This window comes from Alexandromys fortis, unplaced genomic scaffold (assembly GCF_014885135.2).
Source record: "Alexandromys fortis isolate MF-2015 unplaced genomic scaffold, M_Fortis_MF-2015_v1.1 scaffold_263, whole genome shotgun sequence".
NCBI classification, from domain to species: domain Eukaryota; kingdom Metazoa; phylum Chordata; class Mammalia; order Rodentia; family Cricetidae; genus Alexandromys; species Alexandromys fortis.
In genome coordinates, this window is record NW_026068165.1 from 1,230,166 (window position 1) to 1,251,102 (window position 20,937).

General features: G+C 51.7%; 2 protein-coding genes across 5 annotated transcripts in view; both read right to left on the bottom strand.

The window, feature by feature from the left end:
- Nucleotides 1-1,086: 1,086 nt before the first annotated feature.
- On the bottom strand, nucleotides 1,087-20,099 carry Timeless (timeless circadian regulator). Of its 4 annotated transcripts, none has more exons than XM_050128176.1 (30): nucleotides 20,009-20,078; nucleotides 17,451-17,655; nucleotides 15,748-15,874; nucleotides 15,441-15,594; nucleotides 15,240-15,354; nucleotides 15,083-15,145; nucleotides 13,776-13,877; nucleotides 13,482-13,637; nucleotides 13,126-13,259; nucleotides 12,855-12,942; nucleotides 12,424-12,600; nucleotides 11,678-11,895; nucleotides 11,338-11,441; nucleotides 11,067-11,236; nucleotides 7,751-7,885; nucleotides 7,500-7,651; nucleotides 6,550-6,647; nucleotides 6,353-6,470; nucleotides 6,065-6,266; nucleotides 5,683-5,828; nucleotides 5,002-5,078; nucleotides 4,802-4,913; nucleotides 4,632-4,714; nucleotides 4,278-4,420; nucleotides 3,760-3,937; nucleotides 3,607-3,675; nucleotides 3,397-3,515; nucleotides 2,337-2,550; nucleotides 2,130-2,231; nucleotides 1,087-2,024 (listed from the first exon to the last, which is right to left on the bottom strand). In XM_050128176.1, exons 2-30 carry the CDS (start codon nucleotides 17,478-17,480, stop codon nucleotides 1,957-1,959), a joined length of 3,654 nt encoding a protein of 1,217 aa, XP_049984133.1. In that variant the 5' UTR covers nucleotides 17,481-17,655; nucleotides 20,009-20,078; the 3' UTR covers nucleotides 1,087-1,956. The 4 variants fall into 4 exon arrangements, 3 of the variants coding, with proteins under 3 accessions (XP_049984133.1, XP_049984132.1, XP_049984135.1); XM_050128175.1 differs by having other exon boundaries at nucleotides 1,087-2,027; XM_050128178.1 differs by lacking the exon at nucleotides 17,451-17,655 and having other exon boundaries at nucleotides 1,087-2,027; nucleotides 20,009-20,099.
- Mip (major intrinsic protein of lens fiber) overlaps nucleotides 19,639-20,937 on the bottom strand; it is a 7,369-nt gene continuing 6,070 nt past the window's right edge. The window contains exons 4-5 of the mRNA XM_050128139.1: nucleotides 19,904-20,156; nucleotides 19,639-19,694 (exon numbers count right to left, since the gene is read on the bottom strand). Coding sequence (XP_049984096.1) covers nucleotides 19,639-19,694; nucleotides 19,904-20,156 — 309 coding nt within the window. The remainder of the gene's footprint in view (nucleotides 19,695-19,903; nucleotides 20,157-20,937) is intronic.

Below are 20,937 nucleotides of genomic sequence, written 5' to 3' on the forward strand. Positions count from 1 at the left end.
TTTTTTTTTTTTTTTTTGGTTTTTTTGAGACAGCGTTTCTCCGTAGCTTTGGTGCCTGTCCTGGAACTAGCTCTTGTAGACCAGGCTGGTCTCGAACTCACAGAGATCCGCCTGCCTCTGCCTCCCGAGTGCTGGGATTAAAGGCGTGCGCCACCATCGCCCAGCTTTTAAAAGATTTTGTTTTGTTTTTCGAGACAAGGTTTCTCTGTGTAACATTCCTGGCTATCCAACTCACTCTATAGACCAGGCTGACCTCGAACTCACAGATCGACTGCCTCTGCCTCCCTAGTGCTGGGATTAAAGGCGTGCGCCACCATCGCCTGGCCTCCACACAACTCTTATAAAGGAAAACATTTATTTGGGGGTTTACAGCTTCAGAGGTGTAGTCTGTTATCATGGTGGGACACAGTGCTGGAGCTGAGATCCTTACATCTTCACTGGCAGACAACAGGTGACCAGTCTGTTGCACTGGGTGTGGCTTGAGACTGAGATCCCAAAGCCCACCTCCACAGTGATATACTGCTCCAGCAGGGCCGCACCTCCTAATAGTGCCATTCCCTTTGGGGGTCGTTCTTTCAAACCATCACAAGTTTCTGGTACCCACACCCAGCAGTTCACAACTGCCCATGACTCATGACTCCAGCTCCCAAGGACCCAGTGCCCTCATTTGGCCTCTTAGGTACCATTGTGTACACACACATCTGGTACACTTACACAGGTATGCCTATAATGAAATAATTTTTTAAAGATTCTCACTAGGTGGTAGTGGCACATGCCTTTAATCCCAGCACACAGGAGGCAGAGGCAGGCGGATCTCTGAGTTCGAGACCAGCCTGGTCTACAAAAGCTAGTTCCAAGACAGGCACCAAAGCTACAGAGAAAACTTGTCTCAAAACACCAAACCAAAGCCGGGCGGTGGTGGCACACGCCTTTAATCCCAGCACTTGGGAGGCAGAGGCAGGAGGATCTCTGGGAGTTCGAGACCAGCCTGGTCTACAGAGCTAGTTCCAGGACAGGCTCCAAAGCCACAGAGAAACCCTGTCTTGAAAAACAAAAAACAAACAAACAAACAAACAAAAAAACACACAAAAAACAAAAAAGATTTATTCTTGATATTGTTTGGTTGACTTTGTTACTTTGTTTTCTGTTGCTGTTGTTCTTTAAGGTAGAGTTTCACTAGCTTGTCCAGGACAGCCTCAAATTCAAGTTGATCTTATCCCTCATGAGGAGCTGAATCAACAGGACGCACCCTGTGGCCAGCAAGATGAAGCTTCTTGAGGTTACATTGCTTTTGTGTTTATTGGGGAAGGTCGGAAGAAGAGAAGTCTCTCTTTCTAAAATTATATTTATTGGGTCAGGCTTGGTGGTATACCCACGCTTTCCCCTTCCTCTTGTGGTAATTCTCTGCCTTTATGCTCAGCTCAGATGATTTTAACTCTAACTCTTAAAGTTCTTCCGAAAACACAGAGAAGGCTGGAGAGCTCCGAGTGAAATGTCACATCAAGATCAGCGATGTGAGACATAAATCAAGGATGTCTGTCATCTTGAGAGTAGCGCATCCCACTCTCTCTCAGCTGCAGGAATGGGCTCAACCATGTGTCCTGGGAGCAGCCATGAAAAGAAGAGGGAACCCAGGGCATTCTGAAGACACTGGGACAGAGGCTGGGACCCACCTCCTGCAGAAAGCCGAAGTGGGGAGTGAGTGCAGGCTGCCCTGTGGAGCTCATTTACTCCTGTTTCCTAGGAAACAGTTCCCAGAAAAGATTGCATCTCCAGAGACCAGCTGTACACACAGATGAACCTGGGGCAGGACTGGCCCGCACAGAGTCCATCCAACACTGCTGCCTAAGATCCTGGCCATCAGCGTAGGGAAGGGCACTTTCAATGCGAGCAGGCATAGAAGAGGCAGCTTCTATGCCTCTTACTGTGTCCGTCTCCAGGAGAGGCGCCTGGCTTTCAGTCCTCATCATCATCCTCAATTTGAAACCGTTTCTTCTTGTGGATTACTGGAGTTCCCAGCGCTGCTGCTATGGAAACGACAGATGAGACAAAGAAAATATCTGAGTGTAAAGGATAAGGCGAACAGCAGAGGTCTTCAGAAGGAAGGGCGGTCCCGACCAGAGCCCTACCTGGCCCCTGCCCCTCGTCGTCTTCATCACTGTCCAGCAGCTCTCGCTTCCTGGGCACTATTTTCCGTTCTTCCTCCCCAGGGGTCTCTTCCTCTGAAGTGGCTGTAAGACACAGAACAAAGGTACGAGGTCGGCATCACCCCCAAACTCCTTCCCAGCCCTCACACCCACATGAGTGGAACCAAGAGGTGAGCAGTGACACTCTACCTTCTGGGGACACCAGGCCTGCTTTCTTCTTCCGGGCTGACAAGAGGGCCCTCAGGGCCTTGGCTCGGTGCTCACTGGGACTCTGCTCTCCAGGGACTCCTGGGTGAAGCTCTCGCTCCTCTTCCCTCTCCTCTTTTACTTGTTGATTCAAAGATGCTGCCATTCTGCGAAGCTGGGTGGAGCTCAGCTTGGCTGGAATCCGCCAGAAGGTTTCCTGCAGGAAGACAGCAGATGAAGTACGCAGAGAGAACCAGCCTCTCTGGCCACTGGATTCTCTATTATTCACTGGATAAAGAGAAATAAATTGAATAATAAAATATAAAATAATAAATATGCGGAGAATAATGGAAAGGAATTGTGGACTTGACGTCTTCATTTAAAACACATATCCAATGTCTAGCTCAGGACTCCATCAGGCGCCCGGTAAGGAAATGCAGGAAAGGAACCAGGTGGGACCCATGCTCAGAATCGACGGGAGAAGAACATGCTATAGAGCTGCTGGGTTGGGCACCAAAGTAAGGGCGTTTGATTCATGGGTTGGACGGCAGTAAGCCTGCTTCTCTGAGGAAGGGACACTGAGTTGACCCCTACTAGTTGAGGTTCAACAAGAAGACACGGGGCTGGAGTTTGCACGTCTGTATGTATGGACCTCCTAGTCTGTGTAGCAGGAGTCTTCCAAAAGGAAGATGAACTGGCTATGCATTCGCAGGATGGAAGGTGGCTCAGGATGACGGGAGCAGGTGTGTGTGTGGAATGGCCATGCAAAGATGGCATGCCACCAGGAGGCTGTGACACATAGAACCACCCAGTGCTCCAGACAGAGAGGGTCTGCATGGGAACTAGGGCATGGACTTAGGAAGGAAGGCTAGAGGAAGGAGAGATAGTAAGACCTGATGCAGGAACCGCGGTGAGCACAGACAAGATAGCAGGGGAGAGCAGGGCAAAAAGGTGTTCTCACAGGCCCAGGAACCCTGCCCACACCGTGCCAGCTCAATTGGCCGGCCCTGAGGTGGGGGGCTGGGTCCCCAGCCTGCTGAGATTATCTTGCTTTGACACTTGCCTGCCCTGAGATGGGGGGCCGCATTCCGAGCTTGCGCAGAAGATGCTGAAACTGTGCGTTCTCCATTGCTTCCTCATTTTCTTCTGTCAGGGGCACCAAAGGGACGCCTTGGGAGCAACCTGGAGCAGAGCCACAGCACGTGGTGAGGATGAAGGCAGGACTGGCCTCGGCCGCAGGAACCCAAGCAGCCCTGGTCTCCAATGCACTCACCAGCCTCTTCCCGGTCATCTGCTGCACGAGTCAGGCAGTTCTGGAGCCACAGAAGGGGGGCGGAGAGGCCTGAGTGAAGAGGGAAACTTGCACTTGGTCCCCACCCCCTCCTAGCCTTCCATCTCTGACATCTCTCCCAACCGAAGTCCTCACCTTCCTGACACAGGCTCTGGCCAAGGTCTTTAGCAGAGAAAAACGAGCTACCCTGAACTGCTTCTGCTTCCAAGCCTTCCTCTTTCTCTACATCTTCCTCACTCTCCTCCTCTGGCGAGTGTTCTTCCTCCTCAGGATCTTCCTGCCAAGAATCTTTCAGGGACTCACCTCCATTTGACTGAAATTCATTGGAAACAGAGGTAGGGTCTCAGGGGCTTTTTCCCTCTCCACCCACTGAAGGGACCTGGCCTGAATAGCCTGCAGGAGCAGGAATCCAAGAGTGCTTTCTGGGCAAGACCCAGGCTGGAGGAGCTGGGCAGTGGTGTACACCCTTAATCCCAGCACCCATAGGCAGAGGCAGGTGGGTCTCTGTGAGTTTGAGGCCAGCCTGGTCTACAGAGTGAGTTCCAAAACAGGCTCCAAAGCTACACAGAGAAACCCTGTCTTAAAAATCCAAAAAAAGGAGAGGAAAGGAAAGGAAGGAGGGAGGGAGGGAGGGAAGGAGGGACAATGGTTACCATGGAAGAGGGCTCCAACTTCTTTCTTCGTTTCTTGTATAGTTGCCGCCGCTCAGACACTAACCCCATGGCCAGCAGTTTATCCACTATTCGAGCCCGAGAACGTTTGGCTGTGATGTTTTTCATGATATGACCAAGAACATCTGTAGAGAGAGTGCGTTTGGATGCCCTAGAGCAGCTGGGAAGGACTGAGCAGTGGGAATCAAAGGCCAGCTTAGGTCACTCCAAGGGACACAAATGTGGCAAGGGAGCAGAAGGGCGGGACAAAGCTTCAGTAGGAGTGAGAGACAGCAGGGAAGAGGGTAGCTTGGCTCTCAGCTCTGTGGTTTCTGAGCATCTATCTTCCCCACGCACCATCAGAATCCCGGAACTCCTCGAAGAGCCGCTGCAGTTCCAGTTCCTGGTCCTCTGTCCACAAGACAATCCTGGTCCCCTTCCTGTTCAGGCAGGTGTCAGTGCCGGGGAGGGAGGCTTCGGGCAAACAGGGTTCCTGACCTCCACTCCCTCCAGAGCAAGGACCTTACCTTTGGAAGTCCTTGACACTGTTGGCCAGGCCCATCCGCACCAGATGGTGGGTGACCTGCTTGCGTGTTCGAGTTTTCAGATGCGCAAGGATGGTTTCCACCACATCTTGGCCTGTGAAGGAGAAGCAGCGGGGCAGTATGAAGGAGTCTGAGGGCTTAGGCTGCCCTCCTCACGCTCTCGAGACCTCAAAGCCTCTCACCTTCCACATCCTTATGGGCGAGGTACAGTTCCTGAAGCTGGGCCTCTTCCTCAGCGCTCCACGCAGCGGCTCTCTGGCTGGAAGACACGAACGGTGAAAAAGGAACAGGTGCACGCAGGCCACTGGTTCATAGAGACAAATCTGGAGCTCTCCCCCATCAGCCCAGAACAAAGGGTAAAGCAGGGGACGCAAACAGGCAGGAAGCAGAGGCCTTTGCTCTCCTGCACAAGAATTCAAAGGCCAAAATCAGGAGATTTCTGATTCTGGAAGTATAGAACCTGACACTCCGAGGACTAAGAGCAGTGAGACCAGAGATAAGGACAGGAGGACAGCCATTTCTGTGAGGCGTCTTGTTTTAGACAAGGTCTCATGTGACCCGGGTGGACCTTTACTTTCCTGTCAGTGCTGGGATCAGCCACGGCCTCCACCCCAGCCTGACTCCCTGCACATTTAAGAAAGCACACGTGGACTGTCTGGGGATTCCCCCACTGTCATGAGTAACCACCTGTGAAGGCTGCTGACAGGGAAGGGAACTGAAGGTGGCAGACTTCGCTCCAGTCTTGTTCCTGGCCTAGGTAAGCTCAGGAACAGCATTTACCTCATGGGCCTCCTCCCTCCCTTCCGAAAGGAGAAGAAACGTTAGATCACATGATGGCCACGCCTCCCCAGCCCCTTGCTCACCCACTGTCCAGGGAGCCATATCCCTGAGTCATCTCTCGAACCACCGCAGTGTTCTTCCAGAACAGAAGCTCCACAAAAGCCTTTTGGTTGACTGCAGCCATTGCGAAGAACTTGCCAAGGATGTATTTGGCAAAAGTCACCAGCTCCTGTAAGAAAGAAAAGCTGCGATGGCACCTCAGCCCAAATGAATCTGCAGACCTGGCCCCGTTTCTCTACCCGTTCCCAGCTTGCCTCTGCCTTCCCTCTTCCTCTCCTCTCTCCTCTGTGCCGCTCCCTCAACCTGCCTGCTGACCGTGGAGTAAAGGAGTGGAGGCGCCCCCGACGCCTCCTTTTCTCGAGAATCACTCATACCCCACGTGGCCACCCCTCGACAGCCCCTCACTTTGTAGGCTCCAGCAGCCGGGTCACTCAGCAGCTGGTTAAAGAGGCAGAACAACGAGAGCTGGAAAAGCAGGGCTTCCATCCCCAGGTCATGGGCCAGCCGGTGCAGCATCTTGGCAACACAGTGGTTGGTGTGAGCGCTGTTCTGCCGGTAGCTCCGAAGCAGAAGCACGTAGGCTTGCACAATGGTTGAGCATGCAAAGCTGCACCAAAACACAGAGGGAAGTTATTCAGCGTCGGACAGCCGCAGCTCAGCCTCGCAGGCCCCAACAGTCCTCTCAGGCCGCACCGTTTCAGGTAGTCCAGAAAGTTAAACTCTTTCTCCGACACCTGGACCACCTGCAACTCCTCTTCCTCCTCCTCCTCTTCTTCCTCCTCTGCATCTCCTTCTATCGGCTCCTGCTGCCCTGGACAAAGAGTGAGGGTTACTGGGTTTCTGCCATGCTGGTGCAGGGCACAGCTGGAAGACATAGGAAGGAGACTCACTTGGAAGGGGCGCAGCCAGGATTTGTTTCAGCAACTGCATTTCTTCCCCTGGGGAAATGAGCGGAGAGCCAAACACGCTTCCTTCAGGCCACACCTCCCTGGGGACAGACAGACAGGGCTTTGAGCACAGGAAACCGGAGTTGCAGTTAGGACTGGAAGGGAAAGTGTGTCCCTGTGTCAACTGAAGAGAGAACGTGAACTGCTACCTCAGTGATGAGACAGGCTAGGGAATTTTTCTCACAAGGCATGCTGCTCTTGGAGAAGACCTGAGTTCAGCTCCCAGCACCCATATGGCAGCTCATAACCATCTGTAACCCAGGTCCAGAGGATCCGAAATTCTTTTCTGGTATCCACAGGCAAACAGGAACAAATGTGGTGCATATACATACATTTACGCAAAATGCTCACACACATAAAATAAAATAAACCTAATATACATATCGAGAAAGAAGTGAAAAAGACTACCAAGTGAGGAACACGGTAGCCATGTCTGCAGGTGTACACACAGTAGACTAGTCAAGCAAGGAACACAGCAGTCATGTCTGCAGGTGTACACATGGTAGACTACTCAAGGGAGGAACACGGTAGCCATGTCTGCAGGTATACATACAGTAGCTCTACACAGAAGTCACTAAAGGTCAATCATCAACATGCTACCCATGGCTAACCTTGGCTGGTAGAATTGCATTTATTTCTTCCTCAGTTAACTGTGTTTACTAACACTTCTAAAAACAAAATACTCAGGGAGGAGAGATGGTTCAGCAGTTAGGAGCACTGCCTGCTTTTAAGAGGACCTGGGTTCAATTCCCAGTATCCACACGGCAGCTCAGAGCTCTGTAGTTCCCGTTCCAGGAAATCTCATGGCAAAACACCAATGCACATTAAATAAGGCCTCCCCAAGGCTTCCCCATCCCTCAGAGCCCAGGAAGAAGGGGACACAGGGTTCTTACCGGGCAGACCGCAGGAGGGCCAGGGCTTGTGGGGCCTGGCCAGCCAGAAGGCAGTCTTGGATCCTCACCATGGCGTCGACCCGCTGCTCTTCCACTGGAACCTCTGAAGCCGCATCAAAGGGAACCACGGAGTCGACACTGAGCTCAGGATCCTACAGACAGACACCGCCATGGGAGCAGCGCTGGAGGAAGCCCAGGCTGTCTACCAGAGTACTCTCCGCACAAAGGATAGGCCTTCTCTAACTACCGACCTGGGCACACCGAAGCAGCTGCTCTTCCAGGGCTGGCCACATGGCCTCCAGCTCCCCAGGACCAGCTGAGACATTACCAGAAGCAACACCTTGGTCTTGAACCTTCTTTTTCTTTTTTCTCTTTTTCCTTTTGTTCTAAGGGGAAAGAACTGTTTGGTAACAGCAGAAGAGCCACAGAAGTCTCTACCCTTCAGTGTTAGAGAAGTGGAACGCAGGCAGAGGACATGGGGAGCAGCAATGGACACTACTTCCTTGTCCTCCAGAAACAAGCAAGTCAAGAGAAAATGCCATCGCTTCAGTGCATTAGGAGCTATGATGAGGAAGAGCACAAAATGCCCATTTCTTTTGCTTGCCAAAAGTGGCAATGTCTTTTTTTTTTTTCCCCAAGGCAGTTTCTCTGTAGCTTTGGAGCCTGTCCTGGAACTCTCTCTGTAAACAAGGCTGTCCTCAAACTCACAGAGATCTGCCTGTCTCTACCTCGCAAGTGCTGGGATTAAAGGCGTGTGCCACCATGCCTGGCATGGCAATGTCTTTTCTTTTTTTTTTTTTTTAAAGGTCTTATTTATTTATTATATATACAGTGCTCTGCCTGCATGTGTGCCTGCTATCCAGAAGAGGGCACCAGATCTCATTACAGATGGTTGTGAGCCACCATGTGGTTGCTGGGAATTGAACTCAGGAACTTTGGAAGAGCAGGCAGGCAGTGCTCTTAACCACTGAGCCATCTGACCAGGCCGGCAATGTCTTTGATTTTGTGTGTTCATGGGAATGCGTGTGTGCTGGCACGAAAGCAGAACAGAGAGAAACCTGTGGGAGTCAGTTCTCTCTTTTGACACGTGTATCCAGATGACCAAACTCCACCTGTCAGGCTCGGTGCCCAGGGCCTTTACCCACTGACTATCTTGTCAGCCCAGGAAGACCTGAAGACATTTACGGAGCAGAGAGTTGCTGTAGGGACAGACACACAACTGGAAAACACGTGCAAAGTGCGGAGGCACAGCATGGCCCAGCGGGTAACAGTGCTTCCAGTCAGAGTCGGCCTGACGACTACAGACCCAGTGCTGGAGGAACAGAACTGATTCCACGTTTGCCTTTGACCTCCACATATGTGCCATGGCACGTGCTCCCCACCCCCCCACATGAATAAATAAATGTAAAAGGCAAAGCATGTAGAAAGAAAGCCTGGAACCTTTCCTTTCTGAAAACCAAGCATGTGAGTTAACCCCTGAGCTTTGCATTCTGCTCCCGAGAGTCACGGCTGTGAACGGCCCACTGCACGGGTCACGTGAGAGTCACGGCTATGAACGGCCCACTGCACTGGTCACGTGAGAGTCAGGTGGAAACCGGTCCTTTAGTCCCAGCACTCAGGAGGCAGAGGCAGGCAGATTTCTGTGAGTTTTAGGTCAGGTTGGTCTACACAGTCAGTTCTAGGCCTGCTAGGGCTACATGATGAGACTCTGTCTCAATCCCCCACACCCTTCAAAAAGTCAAACAGGACAGACAGACGGGTGGCAATCCCTGAGGCTTATGCTCGACTCAAGGACTGCAATCAAAGGCATGAGGAGCATGGGCTCCGGGGGCCAGGAGGCCAGGGCTTGAATATGGACGGCAGTGAGACTGGTGTGAACTGTTTAACTCTCTCTGTATCTCTCCGAATGCTCTTATGGTGAGTCCAGTATATGAAGCCTTAGGCACAGGAATAATGCAAATGGGCTTTAGCACAGCAGCTGCCACATAGACAACACGGAGCAGAGGACAAACCACTAATGCTCAGAGTCCAGAGTGCACAAATTACTTTTGGCAAAGTCTTCTTCATTCTTTTGCCTTTCAAGTACAATTCTGGCAGGATTTTTAAAAAATGAGATTTATTTTTATTTTATGTGTCTGAGTGCTCTGTCAGCATGAATGTATGAACGTATGTGCACCTCACGTGTGCAGCACCTGCAGAGGTCCAAAGAGGACATGAGTAACCCCATGAACTAGAGTATAGAGCACTGTGAGCTTCCTTGTGTGTCCAGGAACTAAACCTGGGTCCTCTGCAAGTCCAGACAGTGCTCTTGGCCACTGAGTCATCTTTCCAGCCTTAATTTCTTTAATATTTATGTGCATGAGTGTTTTGCTATTGTTCATGTTTTGTTATCATATGTACACACACAGCATATGTGACTGGTGCCCTGTGGGGTTCTGGGTAACCTGGAAATGAAGTTACAAATGGTTGAGCCTACACATGGCCCTGGGAACCAAGCCTGCGTCTTCTGCAATGACTGCAAGTGTTCTTAATCGCTGAGCCACATCTGTAGCTCAGTTCTGACACTGTATGATTTATTTTTATTTTATGTTCACTGGTGTTTCGCCTGCACGTATGTCTGTATGAGCGTGCCAGATGCCCTGGAACTAGAGTTACACACAAGTGTGAGCTGCCATGTGGGTTCCGGGAATTAAACCTGGGTTCTCTGGGAGAGCAGCCAGTACTCTTAACCACTGAGCCATCTCTCCAGACCCAGATCTGACTTTATTTTATTGTGTGTGTGTGTGTGTGTGTGTGTGTGAGAGAGAGAGAGAGAGAGAGAGAGAGAGAGAGAGAGAGAGAGAGAGAGAGGGAGGAAGGGAAAGATAGCCAGACGTATGGAAGTCAGAGGGCACCTTGGAGAAACTGGTTCCCTCCTCCTATTGTGAGTCCAAAGGCTCTAAGGCAGGGCACCAGGCTTGGCAGTAAGTGCCTTCACCGGCTGAGCAGTCTTACCAGCCCCAGACAAAAACTTTTTAAAAAATAAATGTGTTTACCAGGCTGAATCTCTGTGCATCTAAGACAGAGACCCACTGGAGATTTTGTTGACTTTCTGTCTTTGGCTTTTCATCCACCAATCAATTTTTGGACACAATTTCAATTTAGGAACGTAGAGACTGACATAGGTTGTTTGAGTGTATTCTAACCAAAATTAATAGAGGACTAGCCTGGCCAGGTGGTGGTGGCTCATGCCTTTAATCCCAGCACTTGGGAGGTAGAGGCAGGCAGATCTCTGTCAGCTAGAGGGTCAGGCTGGACTACAAAGTGAGTTTCAGGATAGTCAGGGCTAAACAGCAAAACCCTGTCTTGAAAATCGCCCCCCCGCCCCAAAAGATAGGACTAGCCTGACCTCTTGTGTTGTGTGTGAACGGCGTGTCTTTCACTATGCCTTCTACCTTCCCCTTTTGAAATAGGAAAAGATGAACCTAACGGGCAACTCCACACTGGCAATACCATGAGCCTCAAGGCTAGGAGCCCTGTCCTTCACCCTCCCCTTAGCTCCTCCCACACCCTGCAGCTGCCCAGTACCTGCACCATCAGGTTCCCACGGCTTCGACAGAACCGCTCCAACATCTTGAGGAAGAGGTGTGTGGTTTCCACCAGGTCACGAAGGAATGAGCGTGGGTGGTACCTCTCATCGAATTTCCGGAAAAGCGCCAGGAAGAGCTCTCGATACTCCATCATATAGAAGATGTTGTCTAGGAGTGGAGACAAGAAGGAATGAGAGGGACTGGGAAAGGAGAGATGACGCCAGGACGTGGAAGAATGAGATTCCAGTTAAGAAGCAGAAAGGCCTCACTTTTGATGATGCGGCTGCTCTCTCTCACAGCCTTGTCTGGGGACATGTCCATCTCATTCACTGTGGCCAGCAGCTCCTGATAGGCCTTTAGAGCCAGATGCATCCTGACAGAGTGGGGGGGGGGGGGGCAACAGGTAAGACGGAGGCAACTAAGGCTTTGGCAAAGGTAAATGACAACCCCCTCCCCAAGAGTATCTCCAAAATGAGAAGACCCACCGGTCCCTCCATTAGCCTGACCACCTCAATCTTGAAACAGGAAAAAGACTATGCATGATTCTGGTGGTCAGACTCCCAGCAGGCTAACGTATCTGCTGTGATCCCCAATGCCCTTCCCACTGACCGGCGTGCCCAGGACACGGCCTCCTTGCGGTCAGTCAGCATCATCTCGTAGTAGTTGGTGAGGTTCTGCTCCACGAAGTGGAAGGTACGGACACTGAGGGTCTCGGAGACAAAGCCAGGGCGGAAGGAGGCAGTTCGGTTGAAGGCCATAAAGAAGGCTAAAGCCCACATGTAGTAGGTCTCATCGTGCTGCTGGGCTCGCTCCCGAAGCAGGTGATCCTAAGAAGGAGACCGCCATGACCTCAGGGCTTCTAACTCCCTCCTAGCTGCTCATCAACACAATATTTCCCAGGACCCACAATTTCCAGTTTCCTCTTGTTCTCCTCAGCTCTGTTCATTTCTCCTCCTGTTCCTCTGAGGAAATTGCTCCAGAGCCTTCTTTTTAGAAAAGATTCATTTTATTTTGTAATTCACACGTCTCTGTGTGGGTGTGTACAGACTGCCAATGTCCACAGAAGCAAGAAGAAGGCATCAGACCTGAAGCCGCAGCTCCAGGCAGCATCAAGCAACCTGATCTGGGATGCAGCTCTCTGCAGGAGCAGTGTTCTCAGCCAGTGAACAGCCCAGTCCCACCGAGGACTTGTCTTTTCAGTCATGCGAATAATATTCATTCTGTCAGGCCCACTCCTCCCTCCGCAGTCCACACAAACCAGCCTTCCACGGGCCCCTCTGTCTTCCTTGCCAACCACTGACCACACCGCCCTCTGCTCTATCCCTGACGGCCTAGACATCCTTCCAGGCTCTCACCTTGACTGCACCCATGAGTGGGTTGTAACAGTTCTCCAGGAACTCAGAGCAGAAGTCCCTGAGGAAGAGTCTCACGTTGAGGGCAGAGCGGCGATGAACAGACAGCTCCTGGGCGGCCTGGCGACGCTTTGGCACCCTCCGGGGCTGCTTCCCCAGATCTGAACTGTAGTTTTGGAGCTGAGGGTATGGGTTGCACCATTAGAGTAAGTTCTGACTGCCCCATCCCTTGCAGTTCTTTCTACAGGCACCAGCTTGTCTTCTTCGGAGAAATGCCTAGAAGGATGTCTGCCTCTGGTACTGGTGATGGCATCAGGGGAGACAATACAATCAACACCACCTCTACTGTGGTCACCAATCTCTGAGCTGGAGGACAGAGCCTTCCTCAGGTCCTGCAACTCCAATGTTTCTGCCCTGTACTTATGTGTACTCACATTGTGAAGGCCTTTGTGAAAGATGACGTCCCTCTCCCCAATGGACTTCAGCCCCTTGACAATGTAGGAGCCCCCAAATCGAGAGTGCCTTCAAGGGAAAAAAAAGGTTCCAAAATGAATCCTCAGTTCCTCAGAGTGGAGGCAACTCTCTTCTGTCAACAGCTTTGTGAGAGTTCGTTTAAAATATTATTAAGCAGTCCCGGCCTCAAGCTGTCCATGCTGGGTGTTTGCAGCTGTGGCCCGGGACACAGCAGAGCATGCCATCACCCACCTGTTGCTTCGCTGGAGGGCTCGAGTTCTCTTCTCCGCCATCTCCCGCTGGCGCAGAACCTCCAGCTCTGCCACGTCTGTGCTTCGCTCCTGAGCCAAGCGTCCCTGCCCTACTCCCGCTAGCTGTTCAGGGATCTGGATCGGGAACGAGGAAGAAGAATCAGAATCAGGACATGCATTTCTTAAGCCTTAGCTCACTCCTAGTAGGAACGAGAACCACGGATGGACGTACATAACTGCTGACAGGCCTCGGACAGTCTGGGCACCAACTACCTGCCTCTCCATCATTACCAGAGCAACAGGCCAGGTGACAGGAAGCACAGGGACGGAGGGAGCAGAAGAGAACGCAGGGCTCACCTGGTCTCGGAACATGAGGGAAACAATCTCCAGCACATGCAGACTCCACTGCTGCTCAGCAGAGGAGCTGGACAGGAAGAGGAGCAAGTCGTCCATGCCACTGAGATGGATGGCCCAGAGAAGCCGGTCATGGATGCTGGCATCGTCATCGATCCTCTGAGTCGGTGGGGAGGGAGGAAGGACATGCTCAGCTCCATGACTGCCCCCAAAGTTCCCAACGCAGAAGACAGAAAACCTGGAAGTGGAGAGTTCACCCTAAACAGCACAAGAACTCAGATGCCCCAAGACCCTCACCTTCTCCTGCTCAAGGTCAGCTGGGACATGGAGAATATTTCTGACCAACAGCAGGATCCGTTCAATCAGCAAGTTGTCTTCTTCCTGCCGATTCTCCCAGTCCTGGGCAGAAAGAGGGAAGAAAAAAAAAAGGCACACACAGACACTTAAACATACACTAATAACTAAATCAATTTCTAAAAACAAAAAGAAAAGCCAGGAATGGTGGCATGTCTTTAACCCCAGCACTCAGGAGGCAGAGGCAGGGGAAGGATCTCGGAGTTCCAGGCCAGCCAGGGCTACAAAGTGAGACTGTCTCAAAATAAACAAACAAACAGATAGTAAATAAATATAATAAAATAAAACGAGAGTGAACCAAGCCCACAGGTACAGCTCTGTAATCCCAGCTTCTCAGGAGACTGGGACAAAATGACTGCAAGTTCAAAGCCTGCCCAGGTTACAGAGTGAGTTCAGACTATCCTAGGCAGGGCGGTGGTGGCGCACGCCTTTAATCCCAGCACTTGGGAGGCAGACGCAGGCGGATCTCTGAGAGTTCGAGACCAGCCTGGTCTACAGAGCTAGTGCCAGGACAGGCTCCAAAGCCACAGAGAAACCCTGTCTTGAAAAACCAAAAAAAAAAAAGACTATCCTGGGCAGTATGGCGAGACCTCACCTCAAAAACAGGAAAGAAGAAGCTAGGGATCTATTTCAGTGGTGGATTCAATCCCCAGGACTATGGGACAGGGGGCAGAGGATGGGAGTACACAGCTATAATCCCAGCACTCAGGAGGAAGAGATAGGAGGACCATGAGTTCAAAACCAGCTTCAGCTACATAGGGAAGCAGTGAACTGAAGTGTGAAGCAGCCTGGGCTACAGGAGACTCAATCTCAACAGGCGGGGCCTGGGGCTGGAGAAGCAGCTCAGCAGTAAGAGCACTGGCTGCTCTCACAGAGGACCAGCAGTCAGCTCCCAGCACCCACGCGGCAGTTCCCAAACATCCACAGCTACGGGTCCCGGGGCTCCCATGCCCCTTCTGACCTCCGAGGGCACCCAACACATGGTACACATACATACATGCCAGCAAAACACGCATACATATAAAATAAACTTTAAAAGAAAAAGAGTAAGGAAGCAAAGAAAGTGGGATGTGTGTATGTGTGCGCGTGCATGCGCGTGTGCGCGCAGCAGTCCCCAGGCGGCTAGAAACTCCAGAGCGGACTTCCATACCACTAAGGGCTGAGAACCTTCCCCAGCATTGCGCCTTCCTCTGCCTGGAGAGGTGAAGGCATCCTCTCCTGTGGGAGGCAGAGGGCGGAGACTCACTCACCAGCTGCAGCAGCTCATACAGGGTTTCACTGAGGACTCCAAAAGCCTTTTCACTGGCAAAGGCCTGTTGAACAGGGAACAGCTGCGTGGTAGTGCCCATCTTCCCCTTCATCCCCCTCCATACTCGGACCTAGCACCTCTGGAGAAAGGCTCCTCACCTCTTTGTAGGCTTGCAGGTAAGTTAGAACCTGCAGGAAATGGTGCCGCACACTGGGGTCCTTAGGCACGCTGCCAAAACAGAGCAAGGCTGGCTGAGTCAAATTCACCATCAGCCTGGGAGACAACGAAGGAAGAAGGAATTAGGTCTCCTTGCCAACAGATGTTGCACTTGTCAGAAGTCAAAAGGCCAAGGAAGGAACCTGATAACAGCATCGAAGAGGGGCTTGTCACCGCGGTGCTGGGTGAGGATGGGCAGGAGGTCGCTCTGCAGGATCTGTGCGGCCCCCAGCTGCTGGCGCACGTCTCTCGTCTCGTCCTCATGCCTCAAGTACCGGATCAGATCCTTCACACTCTCTTCAGAGAGAATAAAACACCGGCCTGTGACCCCAGGTCACAGGAGCTGCCCCCGCCCATTCGTACACAGCCCCCTGCCCATTAGTACAGTCCGAGGAATCCACCAGACCTCAATCAGTGTGTTTCCACCTGATTCCTCGGATGAGCGCTTACCTAAGCAATCTGGCTCCTTGTGGTAGGTGTCCCCTTCCAAGTACCCAAGGGCACTACACGTGGCGAGAAGTTCACAGTTCATCACGGACAAGTTCAGACACCAGAGACAAGGGAGAGGGCAGGGGCCCTGTGTGGTGAGAACAGACAAGCGAGGGCTCAATACTCAAGAATATTCTGGGCTTCACTTTTGTCAGAACTAAAAGTGATGCCCCCAGGCCAAGAAAAAATTATTTTTTAGTCTTTTTTTTCCCCCTTTTTGGTTTTTTGAGACAGGGTTTCTCTGTGTAGTCCTGGCTGTACTGAAAGCCTCGAAGTCACAGAGATCCACCTCCCGAGTGCTGGGATTAATGGTGTGCGCCGCCACCACCTGGCAGGAAAGTAATTTTTTTTCTTTTTTTTAAAGATTTATTTATTTATTAAGTATACAGTATTCTTAGTATTCTGCATGTATGCCTGCAGGCCAGAAGAGGGCACCAAATCTTATTACAGATGGTTGTGAGCCACCACGTGGTTGCTGGGAATTGAACTCAGGACCTCTGGAAGAGCAGTCAATGCTCTTAACCACTGAGCCATCTCTCCAGCCCCAGGAAAGTAAATTTTTTACTAATCAATTGTGGTACTTGGAATCAAACTCAGGGAGGCCCCTGTGCATGGTAGGCGAGGCTTCTTTGTACTAAAAACTAAAGAAACTCCAGTGTATGAATTAAGACCTGGCCCACACTAGAGCCACATCCTGAAACCAGAGAAACGTGCTTCAGAGTTAAGACCACCCAGCAGGAAAAAGGAGGACTGGCTCTGGGACCTCCACCTTGGGGAGCTCTGCTCTTGGGAGGGGTCAGACTGAACCTTCGTCTTCTACAGTTCTTCCTCATGTGGCCCTGGTCCACATGTACCACAGGAGTTAAGAGTCCTAGCTGGGGACTGGAGAGATGGCTCAGCAGGTAAGGGTGCCGCCAAGGCTGAGAACCTGAGTATTTACCCAGAGCCCCACATGGTAGAAGGAGAGACTGACGCCTGCAAGTTGTCTTCTGACCTCCACGTGGGCCTCCCTGCAACCACACACTGATTACAAGATTTGTGTATGTAGGGGGTGGAGTCCACAGGGGCATATATGTGCTTGTCTGTGTACGTGTGTGGAGGCCAGGGGTCAACCTCAGGTATTGTTCCTCAGGAGCCTCCAGCTCATCATTTTGAGACAAGGCCTCTCACTGGGACTTGGGGCTTACTGATCAGACAAGAATGGCCAGACAGAGAGCCCTAGAGATCCTCCTGTCTCTGCCTCCTCAGCGCCGAAATTACAACCACAAAGCACTAAGCCTGGCTTTTAACGTGGTGTTGAGGCTTGAATGCAGGTCACTGTGCTTGTACGACACTTCCACCAGCTGAGCTGCCTCCAGCCCCCTGGGAGAGATACCTCATAGGATCTCCTCGGCTTGAGGCCCTGAGATCTGTAAGAAAGTTCCTCATCCGGCCCAGCAGAAGTCAGCTCTAGCAGACCAGAAAGTAAAGGCAGCAAGCGGAGACAATCAAGCCAAACCTCTCCATGGCCCCAGCTGCAGCACTTTCTTCTCAAGAAGCATGTCCTCATTCATCCAGGTCCCTGCACCCTCTCTAGGTAACCATGTGGGCACAACCCAGACTCCTAAGTGACTCAGGACCTGACAGTAATACCCCAGATGCACAAAACGCCCTCTACTCTTTACCCATTCCTGAGGGAGATCAGGAATCTTCATCAGTCACCATCTTCTCCAGAATGCACTGAACTCAGTAGCTTTCACGCGGGGGATAACATTAAAGACTGCAGGATGCAACCATGCACTGTGAGGTCGGAAGACGGCGTCAGAACCGTGGCTCACCGCATGCTGCAGGCCTGCCCACCCTCTACCAAATCAGTCTCAGTTTGGGCCTCTGGAAAAGAAAGGGTACTGGCACAGTCATGGAGCGGTCTGCTCAGATTTCTCTTCAAGGAAGTTTGTGCTGGGACTGGAGAGGTGGCTGCTCTTCCAGAGCACCCAGGTTTCAATTCCCAGTTCCCACATAGCAGCTCACAGAAGAGCAAGTGTCTCTACAGAAAACTGCATAAACTCATGTAATTAAAAGTAAAATCTTTGGAGCCAGGTGGTGGTGGCGCACACCTTTAATCCCAGCACTCGGGAGGCAGAGGCAGGTGGATCTCTGTGAGTTTGAGGCCAGCCTGGTCTTCAAGAGCTGGTTCCAGGGTTCTAAGACAGCTAGAGCTGTCACACAGAGAAACCCTATCTCGACCCCCCCCAAAAAGGTAGTATCTTGGGGGGGGGGTTCAAGTTCATGCTGGGGACGCAGCTCAGTTGTAAAGCCATCTCCTCTCCTCCCAGGGCCACATACAGACTTCTGCCTCATGGCATTTACATTCTGTGTACATACTAAAGCAGGTTGTTTAATACGGCTGACTGCCCTCACACTAGTCTTAGAGTCTGTGAGGACAAGGGCTGTTTCTAATCATCGTGGATTTTTCAGGGTATGGTTACTGACTTCCAGGGAGTGGAGCCTGGGCAGTGTTCTAATAATGCTACTGGGTGCTCAGGGGATAGAGTTCAGCTGGCTGCCGAGGACACAGGAAGCCCTGGGTTCCACTCCTATTGCTGCTTACACTGGGAGTAGGGGGGCATCTGTAACCCCAGCACCTGGGAGCCTCGGGCAGGTGGATCACAGGGCAGAGACCAGTGTGGGTAACTCAGGGGCCTCTCCCTTTAACTAAGGCGGGGGAGTTAGGATGTAGTGCCAAGGCTTGGTGTGCATGGGTCTTTGGTTCAGCTCTCACTGTGGGAAGATGAGAAAGGAAAGGAAATGTTCTCAGGTGCCTCTGATTCAACTCAGCTGGCAGCTGCACTAAACGTCAACTCTTGGACCCAGCAATAACGTACGTGCGTGCTTGATAAATGCCATTTCCTAGACCAAAGCAGACAAGTCTCAGTAGTGGGGTGGGGGGTCAAGGCTGGAAAATCTGGAGGCATCAGGACTTATGGCAGGGAGCACAGTGAGGATTTAGGGAGGACTGCAGAACGAGTCCTCATCTCTGTGCACACTGTATCATTAGGAGCTCAGCACACTTTGTTAGAGTCATTGCTAATAGACAAAGGTATGATAAACTTCAGAAACATAGAGAGAGTGAAAGGTTAGCCTGGTCTGCATGGAGAATTCAGGCCAGCCAGGACTGTCCTTTATTTACATGTCGACTTGCAGGAGTCTGTTCTCTCCTACCACGTGGGCTCCGGGGATTGCACCCAGTTCTTCAGGCACAACAAGCTGAGCCATCTCGTCTGATACAGAGACCCTGTCTTTTAAAAAAGTAGGGCTGGGGAGAGTGACCAGCTTGGAAAGCGAGATAACTGGAATTGCTGGATATTAGGGCAGCCACACTTACTCCTCAACGACGTGTTCACCTGAGAGAAGTGACGAGAACTTCCCAGGAAAGGCAGAAAAAAAATCGAAAAGCAGGTAACACATCCTTTCCCTGAGGTTAGGAGTCAAATGGGATGGGTAAAATGGAGTTTCAAAGTAAAGGTAAAACGACGGGCACGTGTTTGTTTTGGTCCCCAAAAGAAGGTTCTAAACGGGCAGTGGTGGCGCTCGTGCCTTTAATCCCAGCACTCGGAAGGCAGAGACAGACGGATTTCTGTGAGCTCGAGGTCAGCCTGGTCTACAAGAGCTAGTTCCAGGCCGGCTCCAAAGCCACAGAGAAACCCGGTCTCGAAAAACCAAAATAATAAATAAATAAAGTTCTAGTGACAGCATCAAAGACAAAGAAATGGCACTCCCGGAAAGAAGCTTAATTCATGGCTCTTATTCCTCCTACTAAATCGGGGGAGGAGGGGTGAAGAGAATTAAACCCACTCTATAAAATCCCGAAAGTCAACTCCTGACGGCCACCGAGCCGATGAGCCCTCGGGTCAGGACTGGATGGCGAGCTGCAAGGTGGCAATCCCCGGGAGCCTCCTGCTCTGCTTCCGGAACTCTTGGGCTCACAGCCCCATGCCCAGGCGAGGGCCAAGGCTTGCACAGAGGCGCGGACCCGCGGCTAGGGCGCTGCAAGCCCGCCGGGAGCAGCATCAGAACGCGCGTACGCGCCGGGAGCCCCGCCCCCCCCCCCCCCCCCCCCCCCCCCCCCCCCCCCCGCCTTTAAACTGCGCGGCGGGAATCGCGGCCTCGGCGACGTGGTCGCACATAGCCCCGCAGCCTCGGAGCTGCCCAGGTCGGTCCTGGGTCCTCTCGATACACTCACCTGCTCTCTGTGAGTTCCCCGGAACCTCGGACAGCCGGAGGCCCTGAGGTGCGGGTCCGCAGCCTTTCCCGCCACTCGGCTGGGAGCAATCGGTCTGCGCCCGCGCGGGGGTGGGGCGGGGCGGGGCGAGCCGGGCAAATCCACTTGACTCCGGGAGAGGGGAGAAGTGTGATTGGTGAGGAAATAAGAAGGTAAACCAAGAAGGATTGCTTTATCTGAGTCGAACATCTGCACTAAATTAAAAATCAAACTCTATGGATTTTCTACTGAATTATAATATGAATCCAGGTCTAATTAAAGTAGAATTTACAGACATTCTTCCCCCTCCAGCCTGATGGACTATTCCAAAGTCTTAAATAGCTAGTTAGAAAAGTTGTGTTTTATTTGGAAGTGGAGAGTTGTGTTTTATTCGCTAGAGTTAGGGTTGTCTGTATTACTATAGGGCATACGTTTTAAAGCTTGCGAAGTATATACAGGAGACTCAGAATAGGAAGATCTGCAATACATATTCATTGTTCGGTTCAGGGTCACCTGCGCCCCTGCTGAGACGTCGCTATTTTACCAACAATACAAGATAGGGCTCAAAAAAATCATCTCCGTAATTAAGCATTGCTAGAGGAGACCGCTGTCTGGGGCGTGGGGAGGGAGAAAGGGAAAGACATACAAAGAAGAAAGACAAGACGGCGGAGCTAATGAGGGGAGCACGAAGACGCCATCTGCAAATTTCGGTTTGCTCTAAATGATCTCCATCTTACCCCCCTCAAAAGTAAATTTGCGGCCGGGCGATGGTGGCACACGCCTTTAATCCCAGCACTCGGGAGGCAGAGGCAGGCGGATCTCTGTGAGTTCGAGACCAGCCTGGTCTACAGAGCTAGTTCTAGGACAGGCTCCAAAGCCACAGAGAAACCCTGTCTCGAAAAACCAAAAAA

What these genes read in the sequence shown, in the direction of transcription:
- Timeless (XM_050128175.1), bottom strand. Translation starts at nt 17,480, where the DNA reads ATGAAGATTCCTGATCTCCCTCAGGAATGG. An exon ending in GCCCTCCAGCGAAGCAACAG is followed by an intron (nt 12,943 to 13,125) that starts GTGGGTGATGGC and finishes TTTCCCTTGAAG; the next exon opens with GCACTCTCGATTTGGGGGCT. An exon ending in CGACGAGGGGCAGGGGCCAG is followed by an intron (nt 2,028 to 2,129) that starts GTAGGGCTCTGG and finishes TCGTTTCCATAG; the next exon opens with CAGCAGCGCTGGGAACTCCA.